The sequence below is a fragment of the Eleutherodactylus coqui genome, chromosome 6 (assembly GCF_035609145.1).
Source record: "Eleutherodactylus coqui strain aEleCoq1 chromosome 6, aEleCoq1.hap1, whole genome shotgun sequence".
In the NCBI taxonomy this organism is placed as follows: domain Eukaryota; kingdom Metazoa; phylum Chordata; class Amphibia; order Anura; family Eleutherodactylidae; genus Eleutherodactylus; species Eleutherodactylus coqui.
In genome coordinates this window covers 66,090,198-66,108,965 of record NC_089842.1, presented here as the reverse complement: position 1 = coordinate 66,108,965, position 18,768 = coordinate 66,090,198, and the positions used below count along the sequence as shown (strand labels likewise).

The following is an 18,768-nucleotide window of genomic DNA, read 5'->3' as shown; positions in this document are numbered from 1 at the left end:
TTAGAAAAAGGTAGAAAAACCAAGCCAGTGCGTGACCGATGCGTGAAATACGCTGTTCATGTGCAGAGAAAATGCTACCATATACGCCAGGAAAATGCCGTGTTTCGGGGGTTAACGCAGCATTTTAGCGTGCGGTTGTGTGAGCCTGGCCTAAGGCGGAGTTCACGCAGGAAGGGTATTTTTCGTCGTATTCTGTTTTACTTAAAGAAAAAACAAACTGCAAAATGGATGAAAACAGATGTGCGTTCCGTTTTTTCCGTCTCCTATTGACTACAGTGTAAGAAAAAAGGACGTGTTTCTTTTTTTTAACTGGAAACAAAAATGCCGCGGTCCGCACTTCTGTTCCAGTGAAAAAGAAAGCTGAATGTAGATGGAAAACCCAGAAAGGTGCGGAGACGGAAGGGCTTCAGTTTCAATGCATTCCTAGGGGCAGGAAAACAAACCTTTTTGTTTTTTGCCGCTCCCATGACGGAACAAGTAGAGGAAAGCGCTGGTGGGAAATGGTCCTATGGGACAAGTATCGCTTGGTCCAGCTAATGCTAGTCTCTCCAAGTAAACATGGCCGCCAGCGGTGTGAGGAACAGTTTGCTCGCTGGCTGTTTCAGCTCCTCTAACAATATAATTAGCGGTTGATGATTAAAAGGTGTCTGTAAAGTCATCGTATTTGAACGACTTCCCATCTGATTTGCCGCTATATCCTTTGTAGGGGAATCGCTCAAACAACTGGCTCTAACAGGATAAGACATAACTTTATGATCTGTGGGGGCAACGGTTGGGTCCCCCACCCATCCCGAGAGCAGCGGACCCAAATCTCCTTGCATGAATGGAGACAAGGTTTTGCAAGCACTTATTTCAAGCTAGGTGATATACGGCAATTTATATATATTAAATAAATAAATTCCAACCCCCCCCCCCCTTTAATCCCACCAGTATTCATCACCTGGTGCTGATAAACGCTCATGCAAAGTTTCACTCAAATCGGACCAAAACTGTGGATTTATATAGGACTCAAACAAACAGGTTTTGTGCCTTATATGTAAGGCGGAGGACCAGGACTTGCTGAGTACGGCGACTTGGAAATCTCTGGTTCTGTAATTGTAATGAATGCAGCTGCGATGAGCTTGTGAGACTACATCATGCAGAGACCTCGGGATTGGTTGGGGGCTCCCAACGGTTGGACCCCTACTGATACACTGTGGATGGGGTGAGGGGTGGAACTCTTTAACTTGGCACAACCCCTGTAATGGACTACAAGCGCTCTGTTGTAAAGGCAAACAATCAGCGGTCGTTCTTACTCCTCAGTCGGTCCGGGCCCTGAGCGTGTGGATCATCCCATTGAGAACGTGAGACCAGCTATATCGGCCGTATACAGTTATTGGATTATTTTTGTGGCTATGGTCAAAACCGTCCGTGTGTATAAGCGCACCAGCGGCGTTTGCGTCCCCATCTAACATAGATGGATAACCTTAGGGGCCCATTACACGGGCAAATTCTCATGATCCAGGGTGACTCTGATTATTGTTTGGTGTAAGTGCGTGTGCCGACTGAACGATACATTGGTTCATTGTTTAGTTCATGCAGACATAAAAGCGGAGCAATGATCGGTCAGTCCTTCATCTGTGTGCCCGTTTATCGTGAATGGTTGGCAGGCTGGAACAATCCCGCTCCACTCACTCAGCGATCAGCAGGAACGCCCATCGCTGGAGTGACCCCTCGGCCACCTGCGCCCAACGTGTCACCCCCGTGTAAAAGGGCCCTTTATATATTCCTGCAGCCGCTGAGCTCCGTACGGCCCTGCAGACGTTACACCGCTGCATGTCATTTAGTTGATTCATTTTCCTTGTTTTTCGTGTTCCAGGACTCTGAGCTGCTGATTAACCAACTGCAGGAGATCACCGGGATTCAAGACAGGATCTTTCTGAGTGAAGCGCTTATGGTCAGTTTATGTCGTTGGCTACATTGGAATTTGTACAGCTGGGGCGTGAATTGAGGGGATGGAGAGAAGAATGGGCGCTTTATTTTTAAAGCAACCCTCTGGTCCTGGGACAAAATTCTGTTCAGAGACTGGGGGGAATTATATTACCTGTCATTGGTCTTTTGTAGAGATGAGCGAGTATACTCGCTAAAGGCAATTGCACGAGCGAGCTTTGCCTTTAGCGAGAATCTCCCCCGCTCGAGACTGCAGGTTCGGGTGCCGGCGCTGGGGAGCGGTGAGTAGCGGCTGTCAGCAGGAGGGAGCGGGGGGGGAGAGAGAGATCTCCCCTCCGTTCCGCCCCGCTCTCCCCCGCAGCTCCCTGCCCGCTGCCGGCACCCGAACCTGCAGTCTCGAGCGGGCAGGTACTCGCTAAAGGCGATGCTCGCTCGAGCAATTGCCTTTAGCGAGTATACTCGCTCATCTATAGTCTTTTGTGCTATTGCCCTTCTAGTTTGCCGTTCTGTGCCCCAAGATGGCCACGGCAACATTCTGATTACCTAATGAATGTAGTGCATTGGGGGTACTGAAGTACTACACCTGCTCTCTGATTGGTTCAGTGCTGGCGAGTCAGATAGCAGCACATGGTATACATTAGGGTCCATTTACACAAGACAAATGTTGGGCAAACGATGCCGAACACTCATCCCTGTATGTCCTCGCTTCCATGCAGTTGCATGGGAGCTAGTATCGCTGGGTTGCTCACAGAGGGGGAAGGGGGTGGTGAGGCTGCAGGAGATTTCTCTCCTCTCGCTCCCCGCCCCTCTCCATTGACATAACATAGCAGCCGTTCAGTACTGAACGGCTGCTATTTGCACTGAGTGATCAGTGATCTGCTCATCGTCCATCATTTATGCACCACAAACCACGGATGATGAGCTGATCGCTCAGTGGAAACAGTGGCCGTTCAGTATTGAATGGCCTCTGTTAAGTCAATAAGGAGGGGCGGGGGAGAGCGAGGAGAGAAATCTGCAGCCACCCTGCTGTGAGCCAGCGATACTAGCTCCTTTGCAGCAGCATGAGAGTGTGTATGTGCGGGGATGAGTGTCAGGCATCATTTGCGCGCATAAATTGCCAGAACAGCCTTAAACTGCGGGCGTAATAGTTTTTGTTTTTTTTCCCAGACGTGCAAATGCGTAACATACTTGTATGACAGGAATGTGTGTCCACAATATATATTATAGTCATGTGACCAATTGCTGCCCTACTAATCACCCCATTTTGCCCCTTCTGTAGGCCAGTAATAACGACCTTACACAAGCTGTCAGCCTCCTCACCGATGAATGTGCGAAGGAGCCCGATACCAAGGTGCTCGCTACTGAGCCGTCCAGTTGTGAAGATAATGCTGCGGTTATTCAAGGAACCAATGGTAGGAACTCCTCTCACGTCTGGTTATTGTAGACGAGGGTCACTACCACATGGCTGCATGCAGCCTGATGATCTCTAATATGCAGATCTACGGCATTTGAATGCCTTTTTATCACACTGTAGACTAAAGCCATCGGCAATGATGGGATGTTTTAGAATGCCCTGTATAGGCAGACTGCTTACTGTAGATGGTTCTGCCAAGGTGCGCACGGAGACCTCCTATAATAAGGGAATCCATTGTACATCCAACGTCTTAATATGTTATTGCAGCAGGCTTTTTAAGATGGAGCAGTTCTTTTGATCTTACCTGTAGAGTTTATATATTAATGGAATAGTCTCCTGCACTTCATATTTTTCAGGCGTGATTGACCGAGGCCATGATAAAGATGACCTTCAGGCAGCGATCGCTCTCAGTTTACAGGAGGCCACAAATCATCAGCTGGAGGCAAACAGGTAGGAGGATTTTAGCTATGCATTTTAGAGAACGCGTATGGGTCATAGCTCTCTGCCGATGTGTAGTGTTTTAGACTAACTATACATACTAATACTCTGTGGGCATCAGGTAGTCGGAGAAGCAGTGCGGTCATCTTTGTATGTCCAGGATCGGAGGGGCATTTCTGCCAAAAAAAAAAAGACGTGTTGAAATCCAACTGTCAATCTGTTAGTCAGCGGACATCCTCTGCTCAGTCTAGCATGAGCACAAGCACAAAAGGAGACCATTGTCCAGTGAGGAGCCCGAGAACTGACTGAAGACAGGTGACACCAGAAATTACACCTGGATCCACAATCTGTTAGCGCTACTATGAAACCAGTCTAATATTTGTGCCCCTATAGCAGCTTCATAGTATAATTTCATGTCGGGTAAACCGACACCCCCCCCCCCCCCACCACCTCTTCCCCGGCGCTTCAACCGTAGTTCGTCTTTTTGTCCAGCTAAGGTCTGGAGGAATGACAAATATCTTTAGTGACCGCTCTCTGCCGGGTCTTAAAATAATCGCCAGGTACACGGATTGGAATGATCTGAAATAGATGAAGAAATTGGGGTAGGATATCCTTTTAATGGTGTTTATGTGACCAAGCCAAGAAAGGGGTTTACATTTATACCGCTGTAATTCATCAAGGGTCTTCCTCTGCTGGGGTTGATAATTAAGCAAGAAAAGTAAATGCATCTGTGTAGGAATGCGAATCCCTATAGGGGGGGGCTTTGCTCCTGCCATTTGAATGCAAATTTCGACTGAAGAGTTTGCTAAATTTGCTAAGATAGCTAAATCTCTCAAATTCATGAAGACGGGGAGATGTGAGCAGAGCAGATATACATCAGCGCTAGTTTGTGGGGATCCTGCCCAATCCACACTCCGGATATATTGGGACAATGCAACCGCCAAATGTTCTATTGTCAGAATATATAGAACGGAGGAGAGGGGGCACCCCAATGTGTACCATTGTCTACATTGAAGGAGCCCAACAAGCTCACGTTAACCTTGATCCTGGCTGAAGGCAATGTATGTAGAGCCTTCAACTGATCCATGAACTGTGCGCCGAGACCAATCTGTCTCACAGTAGCCATGAGAAATCATTGTGTGGAGTCTGTCGAAGACCTTTCCGGCATTTACGGGCAGGGGGCCAAAGAGTATCTTCCTTGTCTGGGCACGTGAGATGGTGCGTAGGGTATTATCCCTCCCCTCTCTTCATGAATCCCATCTGGTCTCTTTGAATCACCCCAGGGAGTACCTGACTAATGCCCCTTTTAGGTGAGCCCATTCTCGTTTGAACGTGCGAGTGACGTCACCGCTAACTCATACTCACTCGTGCAGCCTGTGTAGACAGCCGGGTCATCATTGAGAACCATTCACTTCTCATTCTCTGTGTTACATTCCTAGCGGGGAGTGTTTAAACACCACGAGAAGTGGGCGATGGCAACGATGATTTTTAGTCCTGCTGATACTTAACAACTAACGAAAAGTGCACAGCTTGAGTAATTATCATTCAGGTCGTTGGATCGCGGTAAAACTAAACCATCATTGTTCACTTTCGTTCAAAAAATCGTTCTGTCTAAATGCAGCGTTGGGCAATTGGCTAACAAGTTTGAATACAGTTTAATGTCACAATTTATTAATGATATGGGCCCAAAAGGACCACATAATGTGGGATTTGTGTTCGGCTTGGGCAGGTACACCGCATGTGCCTCCAATGATTGTTTTAGGGCACGGACCTTCAGGCCATTTAAATAATCTGCTCAATGTTTGGAGGAGTCACAACTTAAACACCTCCAGGAAAGTTGCCGTGAAGCCATCAGGTCTTGGGCTTTTCCCCCTTTCAGTGAAGCGATGGCTTTGCCAATCTCCTCGTCAGTATAGCGTGTGTCCTGGCCGTCCTCTGATCCTCAGTAATCGTTGGCCAGGCCATCTCTTGAATATATTCATTAATCTTAGCATCGAGATCCGTCGCGGGTAAACCTGCGTGTTGCCCTCTGATCTTCTTGAAGGATTTGTAGTAGGGTTTAAATGGCTCTGCCGTTTGCCGTGGTTTATGTGCCTCTTCTCCCCGAGAGTTTCTAAGACGAGAGACGTGTCTGCATGCTTCTCGGATGAAGCGTCCGTGCTAAAGCTCTGCCACACTTATTAGCGTTCTCATAAAGAAAATTACAAAACCGTTCCTGCTGTCTTTTATGTCAATTATGTCTTTTATCTGTTCCCTCACTAAAGGAAGCTCAACGAAGATCTCCGGGTCCGGGGAACGCTTGTGTGTCCTCTCTAATTCCTCTGCTTTAACAAAAAGACGATTGAGCGTATTGACTTTTTCTCTTTTCAGTCTTGCCCCGTGTTTAATGAAGGTGCCTCTAAATACACATTTTGAAGCCTCCTACTGCTGAGGAAGAGAAATCTGGTCCACAACAAAATAGGAAATTGCAGTTTCTAGATCTGCTTTACAGGTCGCGTCTTTTAACAAGGATTCATTGAGCCCACATGCCCATTCACCTTCCCCAACCCCAGTAGGACCAATTGATGAAACGCTGGTGAATGGTTGGACCGCAGTGCAGTGCCAATCATAGCTACTGGATAAAATGTTAAAGCTTATTGCGCTGTGAAGAACATATCAAGCCTTCTATACATATTGTATGCAGGGAAAAGATACATAGAGGCTTTTTCTTTAGGATGGAGAATTCATCAAACATCCACAAGATGGGATTCCCTCAGATCCGATTAAGCTGTAGAGATTGCTGTGCCAGAAATTGAGGATTTGCAGTAGAAGGAAGATCCATAGTAATGTTAAAAGTCCCCCCCCCCCCCCCCCCCATAAGTAAAACCGCTTTCACTAAGGAGTTAACTTGCCCCAAAATACTTTTCAATATTCTGCCCCAATCCACATTGGGTAGGTAAATGCTACTAATAGAGTTTATGTTTAGTTTCACCACTACTAATCTGCCGTCTGGGCACTCGGTGTCAAGGACTGTGTATGGAAGTGACCGGTGAAGTGCATTAGAGGTACCCGTAGATTTGGCATCAGGATTCATGCTATGGGTCCAATAATTATAATATTGCAAACTCAGGCTCGAGAAATGGTCCTTCTTAAAATGGGTCTTCTGGAAAATGTCTGTCTATTCCTTGCGCATACCGTGTAATATGTGTGATCACTTTTGTGGTACGTTGAAGCCTCTAACATTAAGGGAGGCCTGCTTAAGGCTGGGTTCACACAGGGTGGAATTGCTGCGGAATGTCCATATGGGCTTTCTGCACACAAATTCCGCCCACATTTTTAATCCCGGGATTAGCCAGCAAAGTGGACGAGATTTGCAAAAATCTCATCCACGCACTGCGGCGAATCCATTGCGGCCAAACCACACTGAAATTGACATGTGGCGCAGAATTCTTTCCCCGTTTCCGCGGCGGCCTCTCTATGGAGATAGATGATTGCAGCAGGATGCCGAAGGCAAAGCCTCTCCAAAGCTCATGGCGAAAGGCCGCGGGTTTTGAAGTTGCATTTCTCCGGAAGAAAACTCGGGGAATGACCGCAAGGAAACCCGTGTGACCCCAGCCCTAGAGATTGTTCTAATAGGACAAAGTGGGGATAAAAAATGTGTTGTGCATTTTAGATCCAGTCACCATCACATTCAAGAAAATAAAATCCGTTCTAAGAGGAAGCGCTGTGATGTCTGGGGAGACGTACTGAACCCCAACGACCTGAGAAGGAGCGGTGATTGGCCTGTAGGACTGAAGAACATCGGGAACACCTGCTGGTTCAGTGCAGTAATACAGGTACCACAGACTTTACTGTCTCTGATTTATTACGCAGTAACCTCCATTATGCGGTTATTGAACTAAAAATGACAAGACAAAAATGGCTTTTTTTTTTTTTTTTTTCTCTCGACTGTCTTTTGGAATCTGGAAATGACTTCACATTTGGGTTTCCTTAGAGTACCCACCCTTTGCCTGTGTCTTTCATACTGTTTGCATGCAGTTGATCTAGGTTTTTCAATCAGAATAAGTTTGCATTGTTGGTGGAGAACCTCCCAGAGAGGTTTTTTTTTTTTAACTTTGTTTTCTTTATTGAAGAAGAATTTGCACAGTACATAATATCAATTGCGTCAGATATGAGTTCGATGTTACATCTATAGCATGCTGTGCTGTAACTTACTTATAGTGCTAACATTTTTTTCCATATGAATTGTCCGTGTATACAACAACAAACTTTTAACAGTTAAACATAAACTGTCTATGCCGGTTATCCAAATTATTCTGGTGTGAGGTTCCATATTTGTTATTTATTAAGAAGGGGAGGAAGGTAGGAGAAGGGGAAGAGGATAGGGTGGGGGGAGGGAGCAAAATAGAGAAGGTCTTGAGCCTAGAACTTTAGTCTGTGGATAGAGTAGAGTTGGTGTCCAGCCAAACGCCCCATATCTCTTGATGTTTATTTGGACATCCTCTATTTTGGTATATAAGTTTCTCGTAGGAGATTACTGTATTTACTGTCCGAACCCAGTGTGAGATTGTGGGGACTCCCGCAGCCATCCAATGAGTGGCTATTGCCTTACGAGCCAGAAATAATGTTTTTTGGAGAAAGATGCGGATGTGATATGGCCACTCCTCCTCCTCCAGTAAGCCAAACAGAATTAACTTGGGGTCCATCCTGATATTGAAAAGAGGTGGTAATAGTGAGTTTATGAAGGAAACTATCCCAGACCAGAATCTATTTATCAAGGGGCAATCCCAAATCAAGTGCCAGAAGTTAGCTTCCGGCTGATGGCATCTGTGGCATAAATTTGAGGGGGAGTTGCCCATTTTATGTAGTCGACTAGGAGTGAGATATGCTTGATGTATTATATATAACTGGATCAATTTGTTGTTGACTGCAGGGGAGACTAAGAGATGAGATTCAGAAATGACCATCCAGTCTTCGGGTGTTAAAGACGGGATGTAAACTTTCCATTTATCGTAGGCTGAGAGCGGGTTGTGGTCAGTTTTGGCTGAGAGGAGATGCGTATAGAGTGCCGAGATTATTCCCTTGGGTCCTTGGGATCTGAGGATGCCAATTGTAGGGAATTTGGATATGCGTGTAGAGGTAGGTGGGAACTGGGAGTTCAGAGTGTGTCTCAGCTGGAAAAATCTAAATAGCTGGAGTTGTGGGGATTGTAATTTTTCACGAAGTTGGTTAAATGTGGGGAGAGTCCCATCTGCACACACATCTCCCACTGACTTCACCCCTAGGGATATCCAGTATTGTGGGTCCGGAACCGACTGCAAGGCTGTGAAGCCGGGGTTATTCCATAGGGGAAGTTCGGCTATCACTTCTTTATATTGTTAAATAGCTTTAACCTCTTTCCACACCCGTAGGGCAAGTTTGTGAAGTGGTAGTGTATCAGAGGGATTGGTATGTTCTGGGAACTCGAGGAAGTTTAGAAGGTTGTTCCCTTTCACTTGTTTTGCAAGAAATTGGTCTGCTATGGGCATTTCCCGTTCCAAGACCCAGCTACGGATATTACGCAACTGTCCGGCCAGGTAGTAAAGGCGTAGGTCCGGAAGTGCCATTCCAGCTTGCTCTTTGGGTCTTTGTAGGGTCGACAGGCTAAGTTTTGAGCGAGCAGAGTTCCAAATGAAAGATGTGATGTGGGAGTTGAGGGATTGAAATATACGCTTGGGGACCTATATTTGCATATGTTGCAATATGTATAGGCATTTAGGTTGAATGGCCATCTTAACAAGGTTTATAAGGCCGGCCACCGAGAGCGGTAGCTTAGACCATCTGCCAAATTTATTTTTGATGTTTTTTATTAGTGGGTCGATATTATCTTTTATGGCGTAGTTTTGGTCTTGGGACATAGATATCCCTAAATATTTAAATGTGGAGACCACGGCTAGGCCGTATCTGGCGACGCAGGGATCGTTTGTTGGGTTAAGATTTGTATATAGAATTGTGGACTTGGACCAGTTGACATGTAGTCCAGATAGGTGGGAGAATTCGTCTATATGGGACATAGCATGGGAAAAGGAGGTTGTAGGGTTTGACAGAAAGAGAATGGTGTCGTCCGCATATAGGCCCACCTTGCTTTCAGGACCTGCCCATTTGATGCCAGTTATATTAGGGGTACTTCTCAACCGGATCGCCATAGCTTCAATGGCTATAGCAAATAGAGCCAGGGATAGCGGGCAACCCTGACGGGTGCCCCTTGCAAGGCGAAACTCGGTAGATGGGATGCCATTCACTACTACATTAGCGCTTGGCGATTTGTAGATAGTTTTGACCCATTGTAAAAATAGGGGACCGAACCCAAATCGGACCAGACAGGCCTCCAGGAAAACCCACTCCAGTGAGTCAAAGGCCTTCATCATGTCCAGTGAGACCAGTGCCCAAGGCATGTTGAACTGTTTGCCCAGTTGAATCGCTGTTTGGACTCTACGTAAGTTAATCGTCGTGGATTTCCCTGGCATAAAACCAGTCTGGTCAGGGTGTATAATAGATAGGATTACTTGATTGAGTCTAGTAGCTAGGAGTTTCGTTAGGATTTTATAGTCGGCATTTACCAGGGAGATGGGACGATAGGAACTGCAGTCTGTAGGGTCTTTATCTGGTTTCAAGATAACTATGATGGAAGCTCCGTAGAACGAGGGTGGGAGGGCTTTATGTAGTTGGGCCTGTTGTAGAGTCTCAAGTAATAGCGGGGCCATCTGTTCGGCGTATTTCCGGTAAACTTCTATTGGGAGGCCACCCGGGCCCGGGGCTTTAAGTGCCATATCTTGGATTGTTTGCCGAATTTCATCTAGGGTGATTGGGGCCTCCAGGAACTCCACCTGTTCCTCGGACAGTGTTGGGAAAGTCAGATCACTCAAATAGTTTAGGATGTCTGACTTAGTGACATTCGTAGGTGAGCTGTACAGGTTAGTGTAGAATTCTTTGAAGCAGTTTGTTATGGCTGGGGCATCTGTCAATTCCGCGCCATGTTGATCTTTTATCTTAAGGATCGTGTTGGAGTGGTTCTCACGTTTGATCAGGTTAGCTAATAAATGGCTGGATTGGTTACCCAGTTCGAAATAGTATTGTTTCGCGAAGAATAATTTACGCTTGGCCTTGGCGTGGATCTGGTGTTTATAAAGGCGGGAGAGACTGAGCCATGTTTCTTTGTTAGAATCTGTGGGGCTATCTATGAATGCCTTTTCTGCCTCTAATGTTTTGATTTCTATATCTTTGTCCGCTTGAGATGTCGTTTGTATGAGATGGCTCCCAGAGCGGTTTAGGACTAGTGATTTGCTGTTTAACCCTTCACTCTTGAGCTGTTTTTAGTTGTTGTTTTTTTTTGTTTTTTTTTTGTCCCCTTGTCTCCACCCACCACCACCTTCCAAGAACTAAAACTTTTTATTGTCCATTGACATAGCCATATGGGGGCTTGTTTTTTGTGGGGCAAGTTGTATTATGTCATTGTACCCTTTAATGTACAATGTATTGGAAAAACTTGAAGTTGGGTGTAATGAAAAATAAAATTGTCCCTTTTTTTTTTTTTGTTTTACTATTTTTTTCAACATACAAAAACAAATTGCTTTCTGTCAGCATGTTCTGACCCCATGACCTTTATATTTTCTGTATTAGGGCTCCTTCCCACGGATGGATTTCCGCCGCGTAATACGCGGCGGAAATCCGCTGCGGTGCCCGCAGCTATTAGGTTCTATTGAACCTAATAGCTCAGTGCTCACGGTGCGGAATTCCACCGCGGAATTCTGCACCGTAAAATCACCCGTCCTCACCCGCGGCATGCTCTATTTGCCGCGGGTGTACGCGCGGACGGCTTCCATTGCGGTCAATGGAAGCCGTCCGTTCACCCCATCTTCCGCTGTAGCATAGCGGAAGATGGCGTGAAACCGCTTCCCCGCCTGCCGCCGTCGCGTGACGTGGCCGGCGCGTCATGCGGGACCTAGGACGCCGGATCCGTAGGTAAGTATGGGTTCTCTGGGGGGCGCTGTGACGGGCTCCGCGGCGGAGCCCGTCATGGCCGTGTGCAGCCAGCCTTAATGGGGCTGTGTGGGGGCTTTTTTATTTATTTATTTTTTTGCGCGGTGTAGTGTTAGTATCATTATGGGGTGACCATTTTCATAGTGCTGGGGAATCCTCTCTTAACGGCACCTGTAGGGATCACCGTTATTGGACTGTAGGGTTTGCAGATCTCAGACCCACACTTTCTGCTATAAGGCTGAAACTAGAGAACATTATTTAAAGAGTTGTCCCATGAAATAGTTATTCCTTATCCACAGGATAGAGAATAACTTGCTGATTGGTGGTGGTCCGACCATTGGTCCTCCAGCTGATCCTGAGCATCCTGTATTGAAGGCAGCAGTGACTGCATATATGTCCTTCATAGTTAGGACTGTCTGAGATAAAAGTTCAAGCGCTTAGATTTTTGCAGCAGTTTTGCCAAATTTATGGAGCAGCTATGGGAATATACGACCACTGCTATCTTCATTGCAGGCGCTCCAGACCACTATTCTCACAATCGTGGAGGGTCCTAGTTGTCAGATCCCCACTGATTGCGTTATTCCCTATCCTGTTGATAGGGGGTAACTTGTTTTTGTGGAATGCCTTGAACTCCTTCCTGCTCCTTGTAAGTTATATCCGGTTGAGTCGTCCTCCCATAATTTATGCAATTGTATCATGTAGTAATTGCAGAGGCCCAATGGGTAGAATCTGATTTTTACCTGTTCACATGTACACGGTCTTATATTTTCATGGGTACAGGCCAAACCCATCCAAAAATGAAGACCAAATGGAGCATAGACTAGATCCTATCAAAAGTATTTGGACTCCCCTATCAGTAGAGTGGATCATGTCTTGTTGGCATGTAATATGATCTAAACCATGCTACATGAGATGCAGGCCCTTGGAGATGTAAGCCATAGTTTGTGACCTAGTTTGCCGCTGCATACAAGCAGTCTGTCCCGAAGTGCAATGCATCGGATCATCTACAATGGTGCGAGGAGCGTTGTCATTGGACAGTTGAGCAATGGAAGAACGTTCCTTGGAGTGATGAATGCTATCACTCCATCTTCACATCAGATGGACGTTTCTTGGTGTGGAGGATGCTTGGGGAACCCATTTTGCCAGTGTGTTGTGCCAACAATTCCCATTATGGTCTGGGAATGTGTTACATGGCATGTTCTTGGTCTGTTAGTTGTAGTGCCAAGAGCCATGAATGTGGAGGTGTACCCTGACATTCTAGACTATAATGTGGTAATACTCTGGGAATCGTCAGCCATACTTCAACTAGACAACGCATCTCGTTACAAATCCAATATTTTATGTTGGTTTGAGGATATGAATATTCCGCAATTGGACCCTTTTGTTCTGACCTGAAGCCATTGAACATCTTTGGGATGAGCTAGAACGTTGGGTCAGGAAATGCTGTATGAACAGTGTCCTTCTTTCAGTCGGATGTTTGTAGGATGAATGGAGGAAATAGCAGCTGAAGTGTATCAGACGTTAGTAGACCGTATGCCACAGAGAGAGTATCCAATGTCATTAGGGCCAAAGGAGCCCCACTAAGTATTTAATATATGGGAATACTACTGTTCTTGCTCGGACGTCCAATTACAGTTGGTAGGACAGTGTAGATCGCGGCAGCTTTCTGATAATCCAGGAGACTGTTAGCGCCATTTGGGCTTACCAGACTATTGGAAGTCTGCACACTTGCGTTCCAATATTTTCTGAGCTCTTGAAGGCGTCCTGGATTATAATTCTGGATTTTGCTATCCGGTCTGCTGGCTTCTGGTGATTGGGAACCATCGGCTGCTGGACCAATGGGCTGTATTTTAGTGTTCATTGCTTCAATCCTTGCAAGTGGAACCGAGTATTTTCTTATATTTCCCTTTTTATTGTTGAGAGATCAGCTCAGTGTCTACAGTTGTGTGACTATTAAAGATCCCTTAAAACGTACGACTCTCCTAATTGCTAATTACGTTACTTAGTCGGAGTGGGACATTAACCGAAGGAAGGCAGTGAACATTTAAAGTTTAGGTTCAGCGCTATTTTTCTAATTCCTCCGAGATTGAATTCCTAACACTGGCTGTTCAATTGTTGTGTTTACACTATTTGATTGCTAAACAGAAAAGCGAGGGAGCGCCGCGGCGTGGGGGTGCTGAGTGACTGGGGATTGGCACTGCGCTCTCCAGTTTGCTTCTTAAATTGAAAGACTGTGTTAAACTGGTTGGTTGGCGTTAGTGGTGCTCAATTAAAAACAAGCATTTTACTAGGTTTCCCGGGTGCGTGTGATGAGAATAAGCCGTAGTTAGAAATACGGTCTGCAACTTGATTGGTTTCTTGCTGTTTATTAGCGTGACTCAAAGATAGAAATAACCCCTTCAGTTTGATTGGTTCCCAGCTGAGTATTCCACAGAGCTCCGTTCAGAGCTGCAATAATGTGGAAACCTAAACTACCAATTAAAGCCAACGCTTGTATTCTGTATTTAAAATGGTGAGGTTTACTTAAAGCCTGAGCGACAAGAAAGGTCTGGGCCGTTACATGCGGGATTCTACCGCTTCAGGTGCGGCAATGGTTAAAGGGACTCTCTGAATTTCTTCCCGGTTGTTGTGATTGTAGTAACTGCTTGTCTCTTCATTTGTTGATTATTGATATTTATTTTAACAGTCGCTCTTCCACCTGCCTGAATTTCGAAGACTAGTCCACAACTACAGTATTTCCCAAAGCATGGTCGAGAGGTGTCGGAGTCGCAGTGTAAGTATCTGAAAAAAAAAATAGATTTCAAGATGCCATTTAACTTGACTTCTTATACTTATTTTTAAGTTGAAGGGATTGGCGGTGTGCCGATATATAATAATGGCCCATTTACACGTAACGATTATCACTCAAAATTCATTCAAATGAATTTGATCAATAATCATTAAAGTGTAAATGCAAAAAAAAAAATCGCTCACCTTTCTTTACTTGTCGTTATCAGTCAGCGGAAAAACTATCGCTGGCTTTCGTTACGTGTAAATGCTCAGCGCTTTACATAAAAATGAAGCGCTGAGCAGGAAGCCCCTGATCCAGTGATAAGGCTTTCAGTGTAAACACTCTGCACGAGCGCTAACTACCCTAGCGGTGACTTCGGCGCTTGTACAGTTGTCTAAATGACCGTCGACCCGTGTAAAAGGGCCATAAACCATACTTTTCCCTGTTGCTCCCGTTTTGCTGGTCTTCACTTCTGGCTGAAGTAGTGATGACCTTCTGACAATGGGACATGTGACCACTGCAACCTAATGACTGGTCAAAGTGAGTCGGTGAGTGGCTGTGGAGGTGACACCGTCACTGGTTTACTTTTGGTTTTAGTTTTGGGTCGTGGACAACGCTTTCAACTACAAACACTTGTTGTGGTATTTCATGGCTAGATCTTTACAGCTGGTTCAGTTGTAGCTGCCCGTCATATGCCTGCTGTAGATGCCCGTCATATGCTGGAAGCTGGTTACAGGGGATTATTCCAAGTGATGTCTTGTTTCAGGAAAAGAGAAACATTGCATTCATGCAAGAACTTCAGTATCTCTTCGCCCAAATGGTTGGATCCAACAGGAAATTTGTAGATCCTACTGCTGCCCTGGAGCTGCTGAAAGATGCGTTCATGTCCGAGGAAGCCCAGCAGGTAAGGAAGCGCTCTGCTCTGGTATTAGGTTTAAGGTCAGTAACTAGTTTATGTGCCACTACTGTGCTGATGAGGACCAATAGTAACAGACCTTAACACATAAACAGGGACAGTCTTGGCATAAATGGCGCCCTGTGCAGAATTTTTTTTGCACCCCATGAGAAGACCATTTCGTCTGCTGCTAAACACCATTTACTTACTGCTTCTCGCTGGGCCCTCACCACCTTTAGGCACCGCTGCACTAGTTCCTCATGCAGCCTGACATCTAAAAGCTCCCATTAAGTGTTTTAGGAACCTAACGCAGCACAGCTTGGAGGTGAAGAGAAGTAAGTAGCAGTAAGTGGTGACGTTGTCACACAACCAATCCCATACAGGTGAGTGGAGCCAGCTGCTATAGCAGGCACAGCCGCTATGAAATGTATGGCGCTGTCTCTGGCATGGACTGAATTGTAAATGATGCTTACTGGAACGTGACTGTCCCTTCAGTCAGGTGATCGGTGGGGATCTCAAGACCTGTGGTCTGTCCTGATAGAATACCTGCAGAATACTGTATGGTATAAGCAATCGAGCGATTGTGTGTATATATACACACACACACACATTATACTACAAAAAATTTTTTTTACTAAGGGCTTATGCCCACAGCAGATTTCTGCTGCAGGAAAAAAATCGTGGCATGTTCTATTTCACCGCATTTTTCCGCTGCGGAGGTCTCCATTAATATAGTACTAATGGAGACCCCAAGAAAACCACACGTTTTTCCTCGATCACCAGTGGGGACCTTTTGTTTACCACTGTGGTACTCCCGCGGTGTAAATCTGCAATCGTGGGCATGAACCCTAAAGGATGTTTAAAAAAACCTTTTCCCATATTTACAATTTAAAAAAAAATTAAGTGAATCAGAACAAAAAACTCTAAAACATATTTGGTATTCCTGTGTTCATAGAAATTTAATATATCAAAATAACGCATTATTTATCCTGCATAGTTAAGAACTGCACTTTTTTTTTTTTTTAATTCCCCTCTTCTCCAAGAAGAAAATTAAAGTGATCAAAACGTTGTCTGTCCTAAGTTGGAGGAGAATCCAAGAATAGGGAAAAAAAGAGCCACCATCAAGGGGTTAATGCCAAGTTGGCATTTTTAGTCTGCTTTGACTGCCACAGCTGTCGAAGAAGGTCGCTACTGGTGTGACTGCACTTGGTTCCCCCATTATAATGGAGCAGTGAGGCACCCTGTGCAGTCGCACAGCTTGCACACCCCTACGGCCGGCCCTGCGTGGCAGTAGGGGCTTATAATTTTCTATCTATAATAAAGGGAAATGTCGCTTTCAGCCTTACTAAACGGACTAGAGCAGCAGACTACGGAATTGCAGCTCTTTATACATTATCTTTCCATATGAGAACATACCTGCAGAAAACCCCTTTTAAATGTCCTGCGCCACATGCCAGTGTCTTTGGCTTGGTCGGTGGGTTTGGACTATTACTTCTGGCCAGAGTTTTTAGCATAAACCCGCCTAGCTCTGTGTTGGTGTCCCACGGCTTCCATAGAGCTCCATGAACTCTCACGCATGCTCGGGAAGTTTGCGGACGGAGGCCTTATTTCCACGGCTGATATTCTCATACAAGTTTTGTGCGCTGGGAGCCACACAAAAGTCGCGTGAAACTAGACCCCGTTGTTTGCAGTGGGCCTACTTACATGAGTGACCTTTCTCGCGCAGCAAGAAATTGAAGCGTGTTCTATTTTTATGCAAGTCTCGCTTGAGAGTAGTAGATGCAAATATGTGGGGCCCCACACATCACACCCAACTTGAAGGCGGCGTCCATGTTTTGTGCGATGTGAGTTATGCCTGAGAATGAAGAGTGCGACTCTTTATCAACTATGTTAATATGGCCGAACACATGTACAGATCTGCTGTCATTGGTCATGTGTGCAGAGCAATTTAATAGAAAGACCTGCACACCTCTCAGAAAGCAGCTAATATTTGGCGCACAAGTTTGTTTTACATGTCATTAACTAATGATGTGTTTCTACTTGCTAGCAAGATGTCAGCGAGTTTTCCCACAAGTTACTGGACTGGCTAGAAGATGCTTTCCAACTGGCCGTTAACAGCGAGTAAGTTATTCCTATTTCATTTTGTGTTTTTTTTTGCACACAGCCATAATAAGTATTCAAGAGGATGGAAATAAATGGACCTAAATAGCATGGTCATTGATGACCTTGCTGATTTCCAGAAACAATGCCACACTTGTGCTTTTGGCCGTGTTCGGTACTGCAATTCAGCACTGGTCACGTAAATGAGATAAAAGAAGCTGCCATTTTTCTAACATCATGAGACTTCTTTAATTTCACCTTTAAAGTGGTATTCCCACCTCAGCTAATCATCACTAAGCCGAAAATACCCGTATATATATCACGGCCACCAGGATTACGGAAACAGCCAAACTGTGTGTTTTGCGCTCTTTCCGTAACTCCCATAGAAGTGAATGAAGAGTTCAACAAGGCCGTCTCTTAATTAGTTCCCCCAACTGTGATGCCCCCACAGGTAAGATAAATCTATTTGAGCGCCTCACCAGGTGGGGCTGAGGGACTCCTGTTCTACAGGTAGATGCGGGTCTTGGAGTGTAATCTAACCTATGGATATATCATAAATGTCCAAGGTGGGAATAACCCTCTAACTTGTTAAGTATAGGATAGAGCAGGGGTGTCAAACTCATTTTCACCGAGGGCCACATCAGGCTTATGGTGACCTTCAAAGGGCCGATTGTAAGGCCACCTGCAGACGGCCAGGTCAGATCCTGCTGCGAGAATTCTCGCAGCGGGACCTGATCCGAGCTCCTGCAGGAACCAGCGTGTCACTCACCTGCTCCCGCGGCTCCGGCTCTGTGATGTGCCGGCTGCCAGGCAGCCGGGCCATGCGCAGAGTGAAGCCAGTGGCCGGGGGGTGACATTTCTGTGCGGGGCTCTGCGAGACCCACACAGAAATGGAGCATGCCGCAATTTGTTTTCCGCGCGAGATTTTGTGTGTACAAATCGCGACCGTCTGCCTAGGATTGTGTTTTCTAACACAATCCTATGGCCGCTTCCATGGGCAGAAATTCTGTGGGAAATCCGTGTGCAGGGGGCCTAAGTCAGGCTTGTGTCAAAAGGCCTTTACTATACTATTTGTGTACATAATATGCAGTGAATAGAAGCCATTGATTTCAATGAGGTCATTCACATAGTGTATATTTTCACACAGCAGGACCTATTTTGTTGCATACTACGCACCCCCATAGGCCATTGAAGTGAATGGAATGCGCAAATACGTGGAGAATG

The 18,768-nt window shown here is 45.7% G+C and overlaps 1 protein-coding gene across 3 annotated transcripts in view; it reads left to right on the top strand.

Annotated features, from left to right (window-relative positions):
* The window catches only part of USP28 (ubiquitin specific peptidase 28), a 76,944-nt gene that overhangs the window by 14,328 nt on the left and 43,848 nt on the right, over positions 1-18,768 (top strand). For all 3 annotated transcript variants that reach the window (XM_066606919.1, XM_066606920.1, XM_066606918.1), the window contains exons 2-8: positions 1,859-1,936; positions 3,209-3,341; positions 3,700-3,793; positions 7,434-7,596; positions 14,466-14,552; positions 15,316-15,453; positions 17,492-17,565. In XM_066606919.1, the coding sequence (XP_066463016.1) occupies positions 1,859-1,936; positions 3,209-3,341; positions 3,700-3,793; positions 7,434-7,596; positions 14,466-14,552; positions 15,316-15,453; positions 17,492-17,565 (767 nt within the window). The remainder of the gene's footprint in view (positions 1-1,858; positions 1,937-3,208; positions 3,342-3,699; positions 3,794-7,433; positions 7,597-14,465; positions 14,553-15,315; positions 15,454-17,491; positions 17,566-18,768) is intronic.